This window comes from Lucilia sericata, unplaced genomic scaffold, assembly GCF_015586225.1.
Source record: "Lucilia sericata isolate MDLA Ls3-8-SP2 unplaced genomic scaffold, ASM1558622v1 Contig000099F_arrow, whole genome shotgun sequence".
Lineage (NCBI taxonomy): Eukaryota > Metazoa > Arthropoda > Insecta > Diptera > Calliphoridae > Lucilia > Lucilia sericata.
In genome coordinates, this window is record NW_023994131.1 from 241318 (window position 1) to 263577 (window position 22260).

The following is a 22260-nucleotide window of genomic DNA, read 5'->3' on the forward strand; positions in this document are numbered from 1 at the left end:
GTTGTCAAAATCCTATAGACCAATAATTTAAATTAATTTTTCCTAAAAACAATGGAAAAACTAATTTAGCATTATTTTACAAGTCTAGCAATATACTTTGACATTTAAGCCCTTTTTAACCACCAAGAACAGGTCGAATTGCAAAATAGCGAAATATTGCTCGAAATTTGGCCCAAAAATCGGTGGATTGTCCTTATCTATAAGTTGGTTAAAAACTGTTTCTTCTCGAAATCTTCTCAAAAACTACATTTTTAGATAATTTAACCATTAGAAGACATTTCTTTCACCATCTGAAATTCTTATTTAAGAAAACTTGAAAGTCGGGCCACTGATTCAGCTTTAAGGATCCATATGGTCAATCAAGCTTCGAAAAATCAAATGTTAACATAAAAATTAAAGTAACAAGTATACTTTTAAAGAAAGAATTTCATTTATAATTAAAATTTTTAAAAATAAGTACTAAACGTAGTTTAAGAAATCTGAGCTTATGTCCCCAGTGTAATACTGTGAATCGTTTCTATTATTTTTTCCGATGCCAAATTTTTTAAATACCAATAAAATACGAAGGAGCAAAAAAACTTACAAAACCCATTTATCAAGGAAAGTAGACCTAAATACCTTTTATTTAAGATACAAATCATCAAATTGTACCTTTTGAGAAAATTTAGTTTTCACCCCAAAATAAAGTCGTTTCTATTATTTTTTCCACCACTGTATATATATATAAAGTTGTTTATACATATATACAGTGTCTCTCATAAATATTCGAATTTAATGTATTATGAAAACAGACATCATTTTATAATAGATTTTGTGGAAAAAATAAATAAATAAATTTATTATGTAGTCCAGACAGTCCTTAAATTTTATATAACATTTTAAAAAATGTAAAAAAAAATTATTTACTTAAACTAATTTAGATTTTTTTTTAAAAAGTGCAAAAAATAGCTTCACAAAAGTATTCGAATTTTTTGGATACGTCATATTTAGATTAGCATTAGGAAGTAAAAATAAATGATTAAAATGAAATTAATATTTCGTATAATAGCCGTTGTTTTTAAAAACAACTTCCAAGCGTCGTGGGACCGTTTCTAAAAACTTATGGAATAGTTCTGGCGTTATTATGTCCCATTCTTCATGCAAAGCGACCGTATGGTGGTTTTGGAGGATAATGAGTGATTTTAAAGTTGTTCTTGTAAATATAACCACAAATTTTCAATGGAGTTTAAGTCCAGACATTAACTCCAATGAAAATTTGGTGAAAGAAGATACTTAGTGTTGTAAATGATCAACATTTTCACGTACCAGGTCGTGTATTTTGGAACGTTTTTCTGTTGAAAAATAAATTGAATGGGTTGTAGCCCCATTTTGGTGGTACTAGCATGCAAATTCTGCTCTAAAATTGACAAGTGGACCCTATAGTCTATAATTACAGTTATAAATTTTAGCAGTCCAACACCGAAGATGGACGCAGAACCCCAAAATATGACAGAGCAACTTGGGTCCTTTACAGTTAGTTTTAAGTTAGATAATTCCAAGGCATCCCCAAGCCTTCGCCATATCATTTGACGACCATCTGAGCCAAAAATATTATATTTGTTCTCATCGTCGAAGATAACCACCTTTCAGAATCCAATATTCTAACTTATGAGTCTATTTGCGGAGTCAAGACACTTAACATCGATTAACTTCGATATGAGCAGTTTCCACCTTGGTACTTGACCATGCAAATTATTGCTCCCTAGTACTTTGCGCACAATTTCGACACTAATTTTTATTCACAGGACTGTCCTGAGTTCGTTGTTAATTTTTGGAGCTGATAAATGGAGGTTCCTTCGGTATATCCTCAGTATTTCTCTGTAGTCCTGTATTGACAGCAGTTTTGGACGACTTGATAATGGTAAATACTCAATGGAATTCTTTTTTCCATGCGTGTAATGACAAAATATATTGTCGATGGGAATCTATCAAACATTTTCTATATGTATTTAATTGATCGGCCTTGATTAAACAGATATAAATTAATTTTTTAATTTGAATTGATCAACTGTTTTTCTTTGAACATTTTAAGCGCTTACACAGGAAGAATTTACAACATAATTATGCAATTTTCCAAAAAATATAATGTTAAATATTCCACTACCTGCATAATGGGTTAATTAATGGGCAATAAAACACGTGTTCAAGGATTCTAAAAAAGTTCTTAGAAAAATATTTTTGCGCAGTACCTGAAATATCCCTTTTTGGGTTTTTTCCATTTTCTTGGAAACCATTAATGAGTTTTTATACACTTTTCTTGTATTTCGTAAAAATAATAAAAATTAATAAAATTTCATTAAAAAACTTTAAATATTAAAGTAGCATCATAAAATAACACAGTAATTCATAAAAAATAATAAATTCGAATATTTATATATATATATATATATATATATAGATATATATATATATATATATATATATATATATATATATATATATATATATATATATATATATATATATATATATATATATATATATATATATATATATATATATATATATATATATATATATATATATATATATATATATATATATATATATTGATATCCTGTAAACATTAATATTATTAAAACTATTTTGATATAAGGAAAACAAACAAACTTAATTTTGAAATAAACATGTAATTAAGATAAATGTATAACGGAACGGAAACATCTAGAGGGTTGAAATTTTCCACAAATGTTCTGTATAGGTAAGGTTTGTTTGGTATTGAAAATGGCCAATATCGGTCCATGTTTTGGCATAGTCTCCATACAAATGGCCCCCCGAAAAACAGTGTAAACAGTCATAGCAGGTTTAAAAACAGCAGTATGTCAATGAAATTCCACATAAACAAGTTTTATATAAACCAAAATCTCCTTACCAAATTTTATGAGAATCGGTCCATAATTGACCCTACCCCCCATGTAAGGTCCCTCTCAGAAAACTACTTAAACGCTCATAACTTGCTTCAAAATGATAGCAATGCAACGAAAAAAGTTTTAGGGGAACTAAAATCTCTCTACCAAATTTTATGGAAATCGGCCCATAATTGACCCTATCCCCCATATAAGTTTTCCCTAGGAAAATTACTTTAAAGCACACAACTTTCTTAAAAATACCAGTAAATCGCGAAAGTCAACATAAACAAGTTTTAGAGGAACCAAAATCTCTCTGCCAAATTTTATGAGGATCGGTACATAAGTGACCCTACCCCCGATATAAGGTCCTCTCATAAATTGACTACAACGTTCATAATTTGCTACAAAATAATAGAAAAGCAAATAAATTCGACGTAAACAAATTTTCGGAGAACAAATAAAACACTGCCAAATTTTATGGATATCGGCTCATAATTGACCCTATACCCCATATAAGGTTTCTCTCAGAAAATTACTTTAAAGTTCATAATTTTCTTCAAAATGTAGTTTATCAACAAAATTGACATAAACATGTTTTATAGAAACTTAAATCTCTCTGACAAATATTTACAGGATCGGCCCATAATTGATTTTACCCCCAATATAAGGCCCCACTCATAAAATGGCTTTAACGCTCATAACTACAACTTGCTTCGACATTAAAGAATAGCAACGAAATTCGACATAAACAACTTTTACAAAAAGATAGAAAGCAACGAAATCTGACATAAATAAGTTTTATAGGAACTTAATTCAAACTGTCTAATTTTTTTTACAGTTAATGTCATAGAATGACATTAACGGCCATAACTGGCTTAAAAATACCAGTATAGCGATAAAATTCGTCATGAACTAGTTTTATGGGATCTAAAATCTTTTTGTCAAATTTTATGAGCATCGAGCTACAATTGGGACGAACGACGAATTTTCCGGAACGAATTTTCGTCTTCAGATATAGAACACACTAAAGTATATGAAAATACGCACAATCAGTGCGTATGACGAAATACGTCATACGTAACGAACTGTGCGATAGGTTTATTTCTATTTCATACGCAGACGAACGACGCACAGTGGTATAGGAAAAAAAAAATAAAGAGGGAAATAATTCGGTAACTTCTAAACGGTTAATCCGATTTTAATGAAATTTGGTATGCACAAAGAGGAGGTGTTGTCGAGTTTAGGTTTTGAATTTGGACCTTATAGGCCAAAATGTAAAAGTCATGACTGAGTCCAAAGTTATAGGCATTTTAATTTAAAAAATTAAAAATAGGCGATTTTTTGCCATTTTTTGGGAAAAAAGTATCTTCTTCTTTTTAAGTTATCTAAAAAGTTTCTAAGAAGATGTATATAGAATTTATACTTTTTGGAAAGCTGACTTTACATAAAATACGATAAATGAAACAAAACCTAAAAATTTTTGATACCGAGGGGACCAGGTCCATCCAAAAAAACCCTATTTTTATGGAAAATTCAATTTTGAGCAAAAATTCTGAAATCGCATAGTCGATATCAAATTATAGTGACCTGTTTTATATGACCCAATATGTTCTTTATCATTTTGTAACGGGTTTCGATAACCCCGCCCCTGGTATGGATATAATAGGCAAAAAACCAAAAAATCCCATTTTTTTTGGGAATTCCGGGATTTCTAATAAGAAAATTCGAAATTTTTATTTAATTTTGGATTTTGAGTAAAAAAATCTACCTAACTGTAAAATTTCATCAAAAAATATTCATAAATAAAATTTTTATTGCAATTTGAAAAATTTGTATCTTCGCAAAAACTGAATAAAAAACATTTTTTATTTTTTTTTTTAAAGTATTCCGCAAATTTTTTAATTTTCAAAAATTATATACAGTTTTGAAAAATAGACAAAATTACCTTTCCATTCCTACCTAATGTTTTTTAAGTGACAAATTAATTAGGGAAAACTCAACATCTTTTAGAAAATTTACCTAGCACTATTATTTTCATCCATAAGGTTAACTCTTAAATTTGTTACATATATGGATGAAAATAATAGTGCTAGGTAAATTCTATTATCAAAAAACTAAAGTAAGGACGGTAAAAATTTTAAAATTTTAATTTTCAAATGCGAATATCTCCTAAACTATAAGAGATAATTTACTGCTCGATGAGGAGATTCTATATACGAAATTTTTTTTAAATCGGAACTCAAATGAAGAAATAGGATCGTTTTAAAAATTTAACATAGCCGAGGTGTCCTAATTTGAGGACCCACCGCCGGGCCCCTGGTTGGCCTATAAGGTCCAAATTCAAAACCTAAACTCGACAACATCTCCTCTTTGTGCATACCAAATTTCATCAAAATCGGATTAACCGTTTAGAAGTTACCGAATTATTTACCTCTTTTTTTCCCTATACCACTGTGTATCGGTTCCCCTATAGAAAATTACTTTTACGCTTATGACTAAAATAAAAATAAGATTACAGCCAATAAATTCGAAACAAATAAGTGTTATACAAACCGACATATTTCAACCAAATTTTATGACAATCGGTCCATAATATATTAATGTTCATGGTCTAAAATTGGACAAAAAATGTTAACTCGAAAGAGCTCGATCCATACTTGACTTAAGCCCTATTCCAAATATCACCCTGATGATTATTGGGTAGAATTCCTTTTATGACATACGATTTGATGGTGGGTACATAAGATTCGGCATAGCCGAATATAACACCCTTATTTATTTCTTTTGCGTTATCTTCCACAAAATTGAGAGGAGATCTCTCGTTTGTTGTTTTTCTTGAATCTGTTGTTTATTTGTTTATTTATCTATCTATTATCTACCATGTATTGCAAATAATTATTATTGAATAATTTTTTAGAGAAAAAAATCATATTGAAAGAGACATGATTTCTCCACAACGTAATCCTTGTTAAGAAAACTATCGTTTTATGCAATGATTTTTATTTTTTAATTTTTATTAAAAAACTCAACAAATAATGATTATTTTCTGAGTTTTATTTTTTGTTCAGAGAATAACAGTTATTGTGAGAGTTTTATTTTTCGCTCAGTAAATAATATTTATTCTGTGATTTTTTTGTTTTCAGTTTTTATCTAATTTCAACGTGTTCATATCTTATTTTATTCATAAAAGTATGAGCTAAAATTAAAAAATATTTAAAAAATATGTTTTCAAATAAAGTGTGGGTCAAAAATGATCTTGAATTGTAAAAAAAAAATTTTAAAAAATACAAAAATTTGTATTTAGTTCCAAATATTTTACAAATTTCCGTAAAAAATATATAAGTGTGTGTACTTTTTGAAAAGTACAAAGGAAACTCTTTTCAAAACAGCTGAAAAATATTAAATCGGTTAAGAAAATTTTAAGTTTTTTTCCAATATCTTCCGATTTTTATGGTATATTGAAGATTCTAAAAATGGTACTGTAATCTGCTCTACTAGACCTATGAACTTCACTAGGTCTCGCGATGATTGTATTGATTTTTTGTAATTTTGTCACATCGTGTAATCAATAACAACCCTGCTTATTGGAAAAAAGATTTATGTTTGGATGTACATATGTATGTTGGTTACATTGCGTTGTGTATTTTTTTTGGTGTTTTTTGTTTCGTATGTTTGGATGTCTGTTAGTTTCATTGCGTTGTGCATTTTGTTTTTTTTTTTTTTTTTGTATTTTGTTTCGTTGTTGGTTTCATTGCGTTAAGTATTTTGTTTTGTTGTGTGTTTTATTTCGTTTAGCGTTGTTGTTGTTCTTTTTGTTTTGCTATTGCTAAAGTAATTATATAGTCGGGAAAATTAAATAAATTGAAATTTTATAAAATTAATATTTTTTAAATACACTATGGTGGATGGCATATACATTCGAAAAAAGCGAATATTGCGTTGTATATTTTGTTTTTTTTTTAGTGTTTTTTGTTTCGTATGTTTGGATGTCTGTTAGTTTCATTGCGTTGTGCATTTTGTTTTTTTTTGTGTATTTTGTTTCGTTGTTGGTTTCATTGCGTTGTGTATTTTGTTTTGTTGTGCGTTTTATTTCGTTTAGCGTTGTTGTTGTTCTTTTTGCTATTGCTAAAGTAATGATATAGTCGGGAAAATTATATAAATTGAAATTTTATAAAATTAATATTTTTTAAATGCACTATGGTGGATGGCATATACGATTCGAAAAAGGCGAATATAGATTTCTTACTTGTTTAAATCATGAATAAGATTTTTTCAATATTTGACACTTAATTTTCAACTATTTTTCAAAATGGTTGTTTTTGTTGTATTTTTATACCCACCATCAAAAAAGATGGGGTATATTGTTTTTTGCATTCCGTTTGTAACACATTGAAATATTCGTCTAAAACCCATAAAAGTATATATATTCTGGGTCCTTATTAAATTCTATGTTTTGTTGTGTGTTTTATTTCGTTTAGCGTTGTTGTTGTTCTTTTTGTTTTGCTATTGCTAAAGTAATTATATAGTCGGGAAAATTAAATAAATTGAAATTTTATAAAATTAATATTTTTTAAATACACTATGGTGGATGGCATATACATTCGAAAAAAGCGAATATTGCGTTGTATATTTTGTTTTTTTTTTTAGTATTTTTTGTTTCGTATGTTTGGATGTCTGTTAGTTTCATTGCGTTGTGCATTTTGTTTTTTTTTTTTGTGTATTTTGTTTCGTTGTTGGTTTCATTGCGTTGTGTATTTTGTTTTGTTGTGCGTTTTATTTCGTTTAGCGTTGTTGTTGTTCTTTTTGCTATTGCTAAAGTAATGATATAGTCGGGAAAATTATATAAATTGAAATTTTATAAAATTAATATTTTTTAAATGCACTATGGTGGATGGCATATACGATTCGAAAAAGGCGAATATAGATTTCTTACTTGTTTAAATCATGAATAAGATTTTTTCAATATTTGACACTTAATTTTCAACTATTTTTCAAAATGGTTGTTTTTGTTGTATTTTTATACCCACCATCAAAAAATATGGGGTATATTGTTTTTTGCATTCCGTTTGTAACACATTGAAATATTCGTCTAAAACCCATAAAAGTATATATATTCTGGGTCCTTATTAAATTCTATGACGATCTGGCCATGTCCGTCCGTCTGTGTGTCCGTCTGTCTGTTGAAAACACAATAGAGTCCAAATGGAAGCAGATAGCGAGCTGAAATTTTGCACAATTTCTTTTAGTTGATGCTGTTTGTTTGGTATTGGGCAAAATCGGTCCACGATTTCGCCTGGCCCTCATATAAGGCCCCCTTCTGAAAATGACTTTATCGCTAATAACTGGCTAAAACAAGCATCTATAGCAGTGAAATTCGGCACAAACATGTTTTATGGGAACCTAAATCTCTTTGCAAAATTTTATAAGGATAGGCCCATAATTGACCCTATCTCCCATATAAGGGCCCCTTCAGTAAATGACTTTAATGCTCATATCTGACCTTAAGAAGCATATATAGCAATAAGATTCGACATAAAAAAGTTTTATATTAACTAAAATCATTTTCTTAAATTTTAGTAGGATGGGTCCATAATTGACCCAGAAAATGACTTTAAAGCTCATAACTGTCTAAAAGAAACATATATAGTTGTAAATTCGACAGGAACATATTTTATGGTAACTTAAATCTCTTTGTAAAATTTTATAGGGATCGGTCCATAATTGACCCTACCTACCATATAAGGTCCCCTTCAGAAAATGACTTTAACGCTCCTTACTGACTCAAAAATGCGAGTACAGGGTGAAATTCTACATAAATAAGTTTTGTGCGAGTCAAAAGCTCTCTATCGAATTTTATAAGGATCGGTCCTTAATTGACCCTACCCCCATATAAGGTCCCCTTCAGAAAATTACTTTAACGCTCATTACTGGCTCAATAAAGCGACATAAACAATATTTGTATGAACAAAAATAGTTCCACATTTTAGGAAGATCGGTCCATAATTGACCCCACTCCCCGTATAAGGGCGCCATTAACGCTTATTACTGGCATTGAAATATAACTAGATATATGAAATTCAACCTAAACAAGTTTTATGGCAACTGAAATCGACTTTGATGAAGATGAATTGATAAATTACCACTTCAGAAAATTACTTTAACTCTCATTATTACATAATTTATGTACAAAAGTTTATGAAGATCTTATATAAGTAATTGGCCCTTATATAAGATTTACTCCAGAAAATTACTTTAACGCTTATCTATGGCTCCAAATTACGGTAGTTTTATAGGAACTAAACTGTTTCAAGTGAATTTGGTGAGGATCGGTCGATAACTGATCCAACCCTCCATTATCGGTTTCCTTCAGAAATTTCCTCATGAATAAACCTCATGACTGAATTAAATATACGAGTACAGAGATGAAATTCGTTACAAATAATTAATGTATAAACAGATGAAGATAGGTGCATAATTGACTCTACCCTCCATATAACCACTCTTACAAAAAACAGTTTATGGTTATAAAAATTGGAATATTTTAAATTAATATTTTAATTCGGAAGAGCACGGTCCATACTTAAGCCCTTATTAAAGGCACTCTTTCAAATATTAGCCTTATATTCATATTAATATTGACATATGGTGATAAAATTCAACATAGATTTAATAAATGAGGAAATTGCCTCGATAAAGTTTATTAATAAGGATGATTTGATGGTGGGTATATAAGATTCGGCAAAAAAAAAAACTCTTATTGCTTTGTGGTCACTTAGTGAGAATATTATTGCTGAGAGCGAAAAATGCACAGCAAAAGTAAGGTTTGGCTCGGTTAAGAACAAATACCAACGTACTAAGCCTAATATGATGGACCAATTGAAGATGCACAGAGCTTCTAGTACCCTAAGGTCTAAGGTAGTATTGTAGCTAAATATCCGCTTTCAGAATCGAACCAATAGTAAAATTAGGCATGCTCCCATTATGTGAAAAGTCTGTAGATTAGTTTGCTATTTTTCGACCTTAATCTTCCTCCGTTCTTTGTTTTTTAATCTTATTCCAGAATGGATCAGCCCAAAACCCGGAGTTGTGCAACCCTCCGCAACAGAGAGCCAAACAGCGGTTGGATTACCTCCGTCAACTCCTGCAACAACAGCAACAGTTTATTCAACAGCAACAACAACAACTACAGCAGCAACAATGCCAATGAGAACAACAACCACAAACCCTAGCTGTTCCTCAGCCTGCGCCAACGCCAGCTTCAACCTAGGGGTTGGTAAACCAAATTGTTTCGGCCCTCGGTCAGCTCACAGGGTACTCAATTGCACCAGTGCAAGGGGCTGGCATGTCGTAGTCCGGTCAGGCTACGTTGAAGTCGATTTGATCGATCTCCACGACGATCTTATCGACTTCGACGACGGCCTTACCGACCTCGATTGAAGGTCTCCAAAGACTTCCTAAAGGTCAGCTATTTAGGAAGCCGGGCTTGTCGCCGAGGAAGATCGGCTGATGAAGTCCGGTCAGGCTACGTTGAAGACGATTTGATCGATCTCCATGACGATCTTATCGACATCGACGACGGATTTACCGACCTCGATTGAAGGTCTCCAAACACTTCTTAAAGGTCAGCTATTTAGGAAGCTGGGCTTGTCGCCGAGGAAAATCGGCTGATTATTAAAAAACAACCTGAACGACTTCCGGTCAACAAAGTGTTTTTTAAATAATTAAAAAAAATAAAAAACAATAAACGCACTCCAGTGGTATATTTGAAAAAATAACAAGTTAGAGTGCTATATTCGGCTGAGCCGAATCTTAAATACCCTCCACCAGCTATTTTTATATTAATACTTTTCTAATTGATCAAATATTTGTAGAAATAAGTTTTCTCATGTCTTAAATAGAAAAATCCCAAGAAATAAACAGCTTAAATCTATTACAATTCCAAGATTTATTGAACATTACAAACGTCATTTTCTTTTGTATTTTTTATAGCGCTTAGCAATATTTAGTAATTTGCATGTATGCATGTGTGTGAAAGATTTAAGGATTTTCAAAATACATATATACAATTTTGTTCTACACAAATTGATAATGCAACTAGTTAAATACGTTTAAAACGCTTTTATGGGGCAGCACCTACTATGGGAGATATGACCAAATATAGACCGATCGTAAAAAATTCTTTAAGCAACATTTCTGTACATAAAAGCTATATTTCAGTCAAATTTTGTATCTATATCGTAATTTAGTTGTAAGTAATGTGTGTTTAAGTGATTTCATGTTATGAACCGATCGGGAAAAAATCTTGAAATAGAATTTTTGTATACAAAACTTATATGTGTGCCAAATTTTGTATCAATAGCTTTATTTGATAAGAGATTTTCGTAAAAGGACCTTGTATGGGAGCTAGACTAATTATGTATATAAAGACAAAATTTCAAAAGTCTGTATCTATATCATTATTTGGTAATGAATATTGTGGATTTAAGTGATTTTCTGGAGGGGGACTAGTATGAGAGCTATGACCAAATATGGACCGATCGTAAAACAATTATATAGTGTAATTTATGTATATAAGAGCAATATTTTTGCTTAATGTATGGATATCAAGATTTGGTAATCAGTTATGTGCGTTAAAGTGATTTTCGGGAGGGAACCTTGTATGGGAGCTATGACCAAGGATGGACCGATCGTGAAAAAATTTTGAAATAACATTTATGTGCCCAAAAATAGTATTTATGTACAAAAATAGTATTTATTTATATCACTATTTGGTAATGAGTTATGTGCCTTTAAGTGTTTTTCTGAAAGGGACCTTGTATAGCAGTTATGATCAATTATGGACCGATAGGAAAATAATTTCACAGTAATATATCTCTGTATATGAGCAATACTTCTGCCAAAATTTATATGGATATCTTAATTTAGTAATGAGTTATGCGCGTTTAAGTGATTTTCGGGAGGGGACCTTGTATGGGAGCTATGACCAATTATGGATCGATCTAAAAAAAAACTTTCACAGTAATATTTTTATATATGTGAACAATATTTGTACCAAATTTTATATGGATATCTTAATTTAGTAATGAGTTATGTGCGTTTAAGTGATTTTGGGGAGGGGACCTTGTATGTGAGCTATGACCAATTATGAACCGATTGGAAAAACCTTCACAGTAATATTTTTGTGCATATGAGCAATACTTGTACCAAATTTTATATGGATATTTTAATTTTGTAATGAGTTATGTGTGTTTAAGTGATTTTCGGGAGGGGACCTTGTATGGGAGCTATGACCAATTATGGACCGATCGGAAAAAACTTTCATAGTAATATTTCTGTGCATATGTGTAATACTTGTACCAAATTTTATATGGATATCTTAATTTAGTAATGAGTTATGCGCGTTTAAGTGATTTTCGGGAGGGGACCTTGTATGGGAGCTATGACCAATTATGGACCGATCCAAAAAAAAAACTTTCACAGTAATATTTTTATATATGTGAACACTATTTGTACCAAATTTTATATGGATATCTTAATTTAGCAATGAGTTATGTGCGTTTAAGTGATTTTGGGGAAGGGACCTTGTATGTGAGCTATGACCAATTATGAACCGATTGGAAAAACCTTCACAGTAATATTTTTGTGCATATGAGCTATACTTGTACCAAATTTTATATGGATATTTTAATTTTGTAATGAGTTATGTGCGTTTAAGTGATTTTCGGGAGGGGACCTTGTATGGTAGCTATGACCAATTATGGACCGATCGGAAAAAACTTTCATAGTAATATTTCTGTGCATATGTGTAATACTTGTACCAAATTTTATATGGATATCTTAATTTAGTAATGAGTTATACGCGTTCAAGTGATTTTCGGGAGGGGACCTTGTATGGGAGCTATGACCAATTATGGACCGATCGGAAAAAACTTTCACAGTAATATTTCTATGCATATGGGCAATACTTATACCAAATTTTATATGGATATCTTAATTTAGGAATGAGTTATGCGCGTTTAAGTGATTTTCGGGAAGGGACCTTGCATGGGAGCTATGACCAATTGTGAACCGATCCAGAAAACTTGAATTCTGAATGAATTCTATTGACATAAGATTTTAATTTGTAAAATTTTGTGAAGATATCGACATTGTGACGGAAGTTATTAACAAAAAACCCATTTTCCGGGAATATGTATTTTTGTATGGGAAGTATATGAAATTGTGGACCGATTCTGGCAATTTTGAGCAGGGATCAAGCTCTTGTGCAGAAACGAATGTATGGTGATTTTCATGGAATTATCTTGCATAGTTTTCGATAAAATTGTGGACCGATTCTGGCAATTTTGAGCAGGGATCAAGCTCTTGTGCAGAAACGAATGTATGGTGATTTTCATGGAATTATCTTGCATAGTTTTCGATAAAATTACATCAGAATGTGTAAAAAATGCTTTTTTGTTTCGAGGTTGTTTTAAAATTTGATTCATAACTTTTCCCGGTGTGAACCGATGTTGCCCATTTTCAATACCAAACAACTTAGGAAAATGAAGAACATTTTGGGTGAATTTTGTTAAACTCTATTGCTGCGTTTTATCGTTTTACACGGAATGACAAAGCTATATAAACCCTCTATCACCACTGATGGTGGTGACCACCAACCAAACCAAAACGTAAGTACAAATAAAATTCTCCGTTTTATTTTGATTCATGTTCTATTCTGTTATTGAAAAACTTTGATAATTTCTTAACAAAGTAAAAGCAAAAGCAACAAATCTCCAAAATAAGAGTTGGAGTTTGTTTAATTACACTAGTCTACACTCAAATCCTCCTTAAAAAATACTTTAAAACTAAAAACATTTTAAAACGGTGCGGAAAGTAAAATTTTAAGAAAAAAAGTTTAATTTAAACTTAAATTCTATTAAATAATGAAAAAAAAAAATAATGTTTTAATAATTATTAAGATTAAAATTAATATTGTTTACTAAATTTTTTAAAATTGGATGTATTTCCGATATACGGAAGCAAAATCTGAAAAAGTTCGTAGACATAAACTTAGAATTTGCCAGGGAGAATTTATTGGGATAATTTTTTGTACACTTTTCATTTAATTTCTATATTATTTGTTTATTTAATCTTCGTTTATAAAATTGTTTGTCAATTTTTGTTTACTTCTTTTTATACCCACCATCAAAAAAGATGGGGGGTATATTGATTTTGTCATTCCGTTTGTAACACATCGAAATATTGGTCAGAGACCCACAAAAGTATATATATTCTGGGTCCTCATTAAATTCTAAGACGATCTAGCCATGTCTGTCCGTCTGTCCGTCCGTCCGTCTGTCTGTCTGTCTGTTGAAAGCACGATAGAGTCCGAATGGAAAGAGCTAGAGGCTTGAAATTTCACATAAATATTTCTTATAGGTAAGGTTTGTTTGGTATTGAAAATGGGCAATATCGGTCCACGTTTTCGGATAGCCCCCATACAAGTGGCCCCTAGAAAAGCAGCTTTAACAGCCATAACTTGTTTAAAAATACGAATATAGCGATGAAATTCGACATAAGTAAGTTTCTTGTGATCCAAAATCACTGTGCAAAATTTTATGAGGATCGGTCCATAATTGACCCTACCCCCCATATAAGGTCCCCTTCAGAAAATGACTTTAACGCTCATTACTGGCTTAAAAATTCTAGTATATAGATGAAATTCGACATAAGTAATTTTCATACGAGTCAAAATCTATCTAAAAAATTTTATGTTGATCGGTCCATGATTGACCCTACCCCCCATATAAGGTCCCCTTCAGAAAATGACTGCAACGCTCATTAATGACTTAAAAATACGAGTGTAGCGATGAAATTCGACACAAATAAATTTTATACGAACCAAATTCTGTCTACCAAATTTTATGAGGATCGACCCATAATTGACCCTACCCCCCCATATAATGTCCCCTTCAGAAAATTACTTTAACGCTTATAACTGGCCTAAAAATACGAATATATAGATGAAATTAGACATAAGTAAGTTTCATTCGAGTCAAACGAGGTTTGATGGTGGGTATATAAGATTCGGCATAGCCGAATATAACACTCTTACTTGTTATTTTTATCTTTTTGACAGCTGATTTATTGGAATTTTCTAAGAAAAACGTAATTCGTGTTGCCTCTTCTCACTTTTTACTCACAAATCGAGAAACGAAGAATTTTATGTTTCTGTTTTCAATATTATATACAATTCAAAAAATATAATTTGATGAATGAAAAAGTACTAAAAGTCCCTTTCAGTAGATTCTCATTCACTAAGGTCCCTACATTTTAAATTATATATTTCTATGTTCAATATCGCAAAAATGCCAAAAAGTACCATCGGAAAAACAAAAAAGTACAAAATTCTCATTTAATAAGGACCATGTCTCATCTCAACCATTATAGAGAATCCAAAAGGTACCATTTGAAGAATGGAAAAGTACCAAAGAGTTCCCACTTACAGAATATTATTCAGTCCATGACTATTTTAGAAAATTCAAAAAGTGCCATTTATGAGATAAAAAGTACTAAAAAGTTCTCTCTTAAAGAATCTTATTCAATGAGGACCGTATATGTTTAAAATCATGTGTTTAGAATTCATATTATAGATCATTTGAAGAAAGAAAAAGTACCAAAAATGGAATAAATTCTACCTTAGTGGAAAGTGCTAATAAAAAGTGTACAATTTTCCTCTTTTTGGTTAGAAATATACTTTTTCGAAAATTAAGTTTACAAAATGTTCGTATTTAAATCTATACATCACAGATAAAATTCAAACGATTCAAATCTGCATTCATTTGTTTCAGAAAAATTGTGCTTTCAAAAAGTACTCAACAATTTACTCTAATTTGGTCCTATATAACCTTAGTACTCGAATTCCAAAATAATATATCAATAGCTTATATTGTATGAGTAAATTTTAAATTTTATAAAAATTTGCTCAATGAGTTTGAATAAAATTAAATTTTCCGTTTTTTCCCTTTTTGGTACTTTTTCCCCAGTGAAATAGCAAAAATTTTGTTTCAATAAATATTACAGAGTTAGTCCGTAATTTAATAGGAATACTTCAATAAATCGAAAAATTTTTTTTATGTGCTAAAAAAAAGTACCATAAATACAGTTTTCTCCCTCTTACACCCAAAAAGGACTGAATTTTAAAAAAATACGAAACAAGTGTCTCATAATTTTGGGAGATATATTCAAAATATTTACATAAATGTTATTTTGTTTATTAGTTAAAAAGTTATAAAGGGCCAAAAAAAGGTACCAAAATCACCTTTGTTACACATTTTCATCCCTTAAAAGTACGAATTTCAAAAAAGTACTAGACCCATCTGCTTATTTTAAGAGTAGATACAGGTGCATTAAAAATTTTTCTTGTATCACTAATATTAGGTAAGATAATTAAGAAAACCTGTTTTACCCATTTTTCCTTTTTTAACCCCTAAATGTGCAAATATCCAAAAATCCCTCCTTAATGGATATACATAACAAAAACTACAAAAACACATCTACTGTTAAAATTTCATGATTCTAGGTTCAGCTGTTTGGGCTGTGCGATGATGAATCAGTAACGCTACTCTTTTATATATATAGATTTTTTATGTATACCTATTTTTAAGTAGAAATTTGTAACCGATTATGGCCAATAGGCTAGGTTTAATATGAAAATAAATTCATGCAATAGCAAACATGGCACCTCCCATAAAAATTAAATACAAAACCGTTAGAGCTAGAATAGTCAAATTTTACGAACATTTGGGCGGGCACTTTGCACATAAATAAAATTTTAAATTAGTATATATGAGAAATTAAAACAGAGTATAAGTATCAATTTAAATATTTACGATACAAATTTACGAACTAGCAATAGGTGGACGTGGCACCCCCATATGAATTAGATACAAAAATTTGTATATCTGAGAAACTATACGAGCTAGAATCCTTATAATTTTCATGTACAACTTTAACATAAATGTGTACATTTTGTAACATATTGGCAGATAAAAAATAATGAAAAAAATACAAAAATGTTTATATCTGGGAAACCGTAAGAGCTGAAATCCTTAAACTTGCATGTTACACATAAAAAATATATATGAACATTTATAAAAATGGGTGAACTGACAACAGTGAGCGTTGCACCTCCCATATGGATTTAATACTAAAGTGAATTGTAAATTTCTGAATTATATTATTTTAAGTGTAGCGAAGCACATTGGGTATAGCTAGTGATACTATAAAAGATGCCAAATTCAGATTTAAGCAAAATGTACTTTTAACAATATCTAACATTTTGTTCTCAAGCAATGTAAAACAGTTTTCTAATTGGACATCCCGTTTTGATGCCAGAGAAGGCAGAATTCGATAAAATGTTTGCTCTTTTCGTCTTTTGAATTTTGATCCCAAAGAAACAAAGAATATCAATATTTCTCAATCTTTTATAGTTTTCCGAAAATAAAGACCATCATTTCAAGGAGTGGCTTCCTGGAAATGCCTTCCTTGGTCCGTCAAAACTTAGAAACCTTAATACAATGGTATAATAATTAAGTTGTTGGTAGCATGTTAGTTTTGGTTGCAATCTATAATGCAAATATAATACAAAATACCTTTTTGTCCCGGAAAACAACATTAGCCGCAGCATAACGGGGTCTACTGTTATATGAATTCACATCTTTCTTCTTAAAAATTTTGCTGTCGTCAATCTGCAAAATATACATGAGATTTATTAATGTAAAATATATATTTTATTTACAAAATAAGATAAAAGATTTAGTCAAGCATAAACGACTTCTTATTATGAAATAACTAACAAACAAAAGTGAAAATTTGTTGATGTTAATTATTGTCTTTTTATACAAATCTGGAAATTTTTTAAGAATGTACATCAAAAGTCTTCGCAGTTCCTTTTGTTTATTTTGATTTAAGCACAGTGGTTGTTATTATTTTTGCCATTTTGTTGTTTTTTCTTGTTACAGCCTTGAAAATGATATCCGAAGGATATCGAAATTTTGGAAAATAAAGAAATGAACATTTTATCAACAATTGACCTCGAGCTTGAGAAATCTTTTTATTTGGATAGAACAAAAATGCCGAAGTAAAAAAAAAATTATTATTTTTATTCGGTCGAATGACGAATAAAAGTTTTTACTCAAATAATTTAATAAAATATACATAAAACTAAAATTCTTTATTATTAAAAAAACATAAAGGAAGTAATAACTCATAAAAAATGTATGTTAATAAATTGAGTTCATATAAAAATAAACATTTTTAATAAAAACAAGTTAGAGTGAGGCTATGCCGATTTACCGAAATTTACATTTTATAAATTTTTAAAGCTTTAATTATAAACAAACTAGCTATACCTAGTGTGCTCGCTGTTTAGATCAATAACATTAATTTAATTTTTTATTAAATCTTGTTTTATTCATTATTATGTTAGTTGCCCTTAATCTAATTACCAGTATACTGGAAGTCAATACATTTGGTTACTGATGTAATTACAGACAATTTTAAAATAACAAACAAGTATCAAAGAAAGCAAAGAGTGCATCAATAAAAAAGAACCTGTTCTTCATAAAACAACAACAACCCTAATTGTATATTTCTTTTTTTTGGGGTTTTTGTTTATTTTGGCTAAGCATGTGGTAGCGCTTATATGCCAGTACTGTTTGTGTTAAAAAAGACATAATACATACTAGTATTTGAGTGTGATAGTAGTTGTGTTTTGTTGCTATCAATGAGTGTTAACGCTTAAAGTTAGCAACAAAACGAACATTACCTGACTTGGCATCACTCCACAGAAGAAATCTGCTAAATCTTGAAATTATTTACATTTTCTTAAAAAAGGTTTTTTTATTTGATATTTTTTTTAATTTAAATTTTATTTTAAAATATTATTTTATTGTTTGACATAAACACATTAATATTTGTATTTTTATTTTTGAATTGGTAGCACTTTTATCGACGTTAAAATTAACTTGTATAATTTTACACGTTAACTCCTAACGTTTATAAATTTTAAATTTATATGAAATTGCCTTTGAACGTTAGCAACAAAACGAACATTACCTGACTTGGCATCACTCCACAGAAGAAATCTGCTAAATCTTGAAATTATTTACATTTTCTTAAAAAAGGTTTTTTTATTTGATATTTTTTTTAATTTAAATTTTATTTTAAAATATTTTTTTATTGTTTGACATAAACACATTAATATTTGTATTTTTATTTTTGAATTGGTAGAACTTTTATCGACGTTAAAATTAACTTGTATAATTTTACACGTTAACTTTATTTTAAATTTATATGAAATTGCCTTTGAACGTTAGCAACAAAACACAACTAGTGTTAGAATAGAATAGAATCTTTATTTTCATATTAAGTTGTTTACAATAAATATTTTTATAAACATATTTGTTCAATTCACAATCGATGTTGTAGCGTTGTATGCGTTGTATGCAGCTGCTACAATAGTCATAACAATGTTGTTGGTATTTTCTATGCAAAAGCTCTATACAACTCCTACGACAATTTTTCATATGTTTTTCGAATGTTGTAAGAAAGTTTAGTGTTGCCAATTGTTTTTTTCAACATATAAACGAAATATTCAAAAGATTTTAGCATAAAAAACGATAAAGTGGTAACACTGAAATCAAAAACAAACAGCTTTTACCAAAACAAAAAAACTAAAATTTGATTAAAAACAGTTTAAAATGTTTAATAAAGAAAATGAAAGAATTCAAAATTCAAAGAAATTAATTTGGTTTATTTCGCATGTTTAATTAAATTAAAATTTTTTGATTTTTTTATCTTTTGACATTGTTATGTATATTTGTTTTGATTGTTTTTTTTTTTTTTTCATTGAGAACATAAACTTACGACTTGCTGCAAAGATCTGTTCACAATCACTGTTAGTACACTTTAGTAGGTACAATATACAACTTGATTGTGAATTGAACAATTATATTTTAGAAATGAAGATAAAACAGCATGGTTTATAAGAAAAAACAGTCAGCTGTAAATACAATGTCATAGTTAGTAGTTAAATTCATTTATTAATATTGCCCTACACATTATAGCACTTTTTACATAGTTATATTACTTTACCAAAGCCGTGTATTCGAATATAGTTAAATATGGGACACCTTGCAATAAAATGACGAGTTGTTTCAACTTCATTTAAATTGCATAAGGAGCATAACCTTGATGTTTCCTCTCTATACTGATTTCCATTTAATGGCAGTAGATCAGCTCTTGCCTTTAGTATATAACTTATTTGCTCCTGACTGTAGGCTTCATTACAATAACTTTGATCTTTGTGCAACTGCCAAGGGACGTTGATAACAAACGTCATTTTATTGTAAAATTTGTTTAGAATTTTGTGCAATTAAAATTGATTTTTAACGTAAGTTTTAGTGAAATTAGTGTTTATTTACAAAATTTGCATTTAATTTTAATTGTTTTTATAAAATATAACATTATTTCAATAAAATTATCTGTGAGTTGTCGTGATAAATTCAGCATTTTGTTACCCCTACGCATTAACATATAGAAAAACCTGACAATTTTTCTGCCAACGTTTTGTCAAGTGCCGTGATAAATATTTGTCTAATATAGACATTAATAACTCGCTAAATGTGTAACACTCACATAGTTGTTTAATAACCCTACAAAAATTAAATCAGTATAATCGGTTCAAATAAAAGCCACACAATTTATAAGTTGTAAGTTGTAAATTTCTTATTAAATTTAAAACTTAATTATGAAACATTTTATCAATTTTTTTTAGCATTTTAATAAAATATTTTTAAAACCCTTGAATTGTAAATAATCTAAATAAAATCTTAAATTTAGTTGAATCATACTGCCAACATTTTGTTTACTTTTGAGAAAAATACTGAAAACTTTTTCAACACTAATTGTTCCGAAACCCAAAGTTGTTTTTTTTTAATAGTTTTTTGAATACAAACTGTAAATGTCGATTTTAGATGAATTTATCCAATCCTCTGATAAAGTTGTTGAATAAGATTTTGTTAAATTACAATACTGTACAGGAAAATATTAGTGTAGACACTCTGAAAGAAAGAAAGAGCTTTGTCTATGGCTAATGAGATATTAGACTCCCTCCGAAATAATAATGTCCTTGCTGTCACACCCCCTACACCCTTAGTAGATTCTAACTCTAACATAACTTTACCACCATGTGGTACACAAACCATTTATGTCGATTATTTTTCTTGGACCCCCTTCCGTGACATGTTCACGGCCCTTTACATTAACGATTCCCGATTTTCCCCTGTTGAAAAGCTATTTCTCTTATTAAAAAAGACAGATGATGAACCCATGATATTTTAAAGAATTATTCACTCACGAATAATGGATTCGAGATTCAACTTACTATTCAACCATATTAGTGAAGAATAAGGTCGCTGTATAAAACAACTCCAACAATCGATCAACGATTGTATAAAAAATCTTTCGCTGCTTCAAATAGATACCAAAACATGGGACGTTATCTTTGTTTTTATTTGTGCAAATAACCTTACATTTATGACAACAACACTTAGGGAATAGTAAAGAATTACCCACTTGACAGGAAACGGATAGCTTTCTAACTTCTAGACATCAACCCTTGAAGGTTTCGCGGATATACGAACTACTTTGTCTGATTTTCAAAACAACTACAAGAAATTTAATCCGAAGAAACTGATTCCCAATAATATTAAAATAGTTAATACATTTTAAACAAAAGTTAAAACAGATAAGCCTTTCTTATCAATGTCAGTAGAAGATCGTTATTCTTTTGTAAAAAGTTAGTTAAGTTACTAACTGTGACATGATCATAAATCTTGTAAAAGTCAATTTAGATGTTCATTCTGTAAACAGAAACACCACTACCTCTTACACCGTTCCGAGAATCAACCTATACCCCAAATGGCTAATACTAGACCCTTTAATGATTATTCAACGAACAATAATAGCAATAATAATCGCGATTCACACCACTCACAAACCGATAGCAATCCTGTTGATAACGTCACAACTTCAGCTGCTGCAGCAAGATCTCGTCAAGCATATTTAACCCAACTACAGTCTACAACACATAACTCTGTTATCCTTTGAATAGCTTTAGTTGATGTTGGTGTAGACTATATGCGTACTGTAAGAGCTCTTATTGAGTCAGCCTCAGAAGCCACCTTTATCTTTAAAAAACTTCATGCTATAAAAGCTTGAGTACCAAGTTTTCTGATCTTCCATTAGCTAATAGCTATTCAGCTAAAACTTCGAATGTTGAACTTTTGATTGGTTGTGATGTTTACCCTAAAATCCAGTCCGCAGTTTA

At 29.9% G+C, this 22260-nt stretch overlaps 1 protein-coding gene across 2 annotated transcripts in view; it reads right to left on the reverse strand.

Annotated features, from left to right (window-relative positions):
* LOC119599982 overlaps positions 1-22260 on the reverse strand; it is a 345586-nt gene that overhangs the window by 64054 nt on the left and 259272 nt on the right. The window contains exon 6 of one of the 2 annotated variants that reach the window (XM_037949965.1): positions 17522-17617. The exons of the other annotated variant lie outside the window; for it this stretch is intronic. Within the exon in view, the coding sequence (XP_037805893.1) occupies positions 17522-17617 (96 nt within the window). The remainder of the gene's footprint in view (positions 1-17521; positions 17618-22260) is intronic. 2 annotated transcript variants of the gene reach the window in all.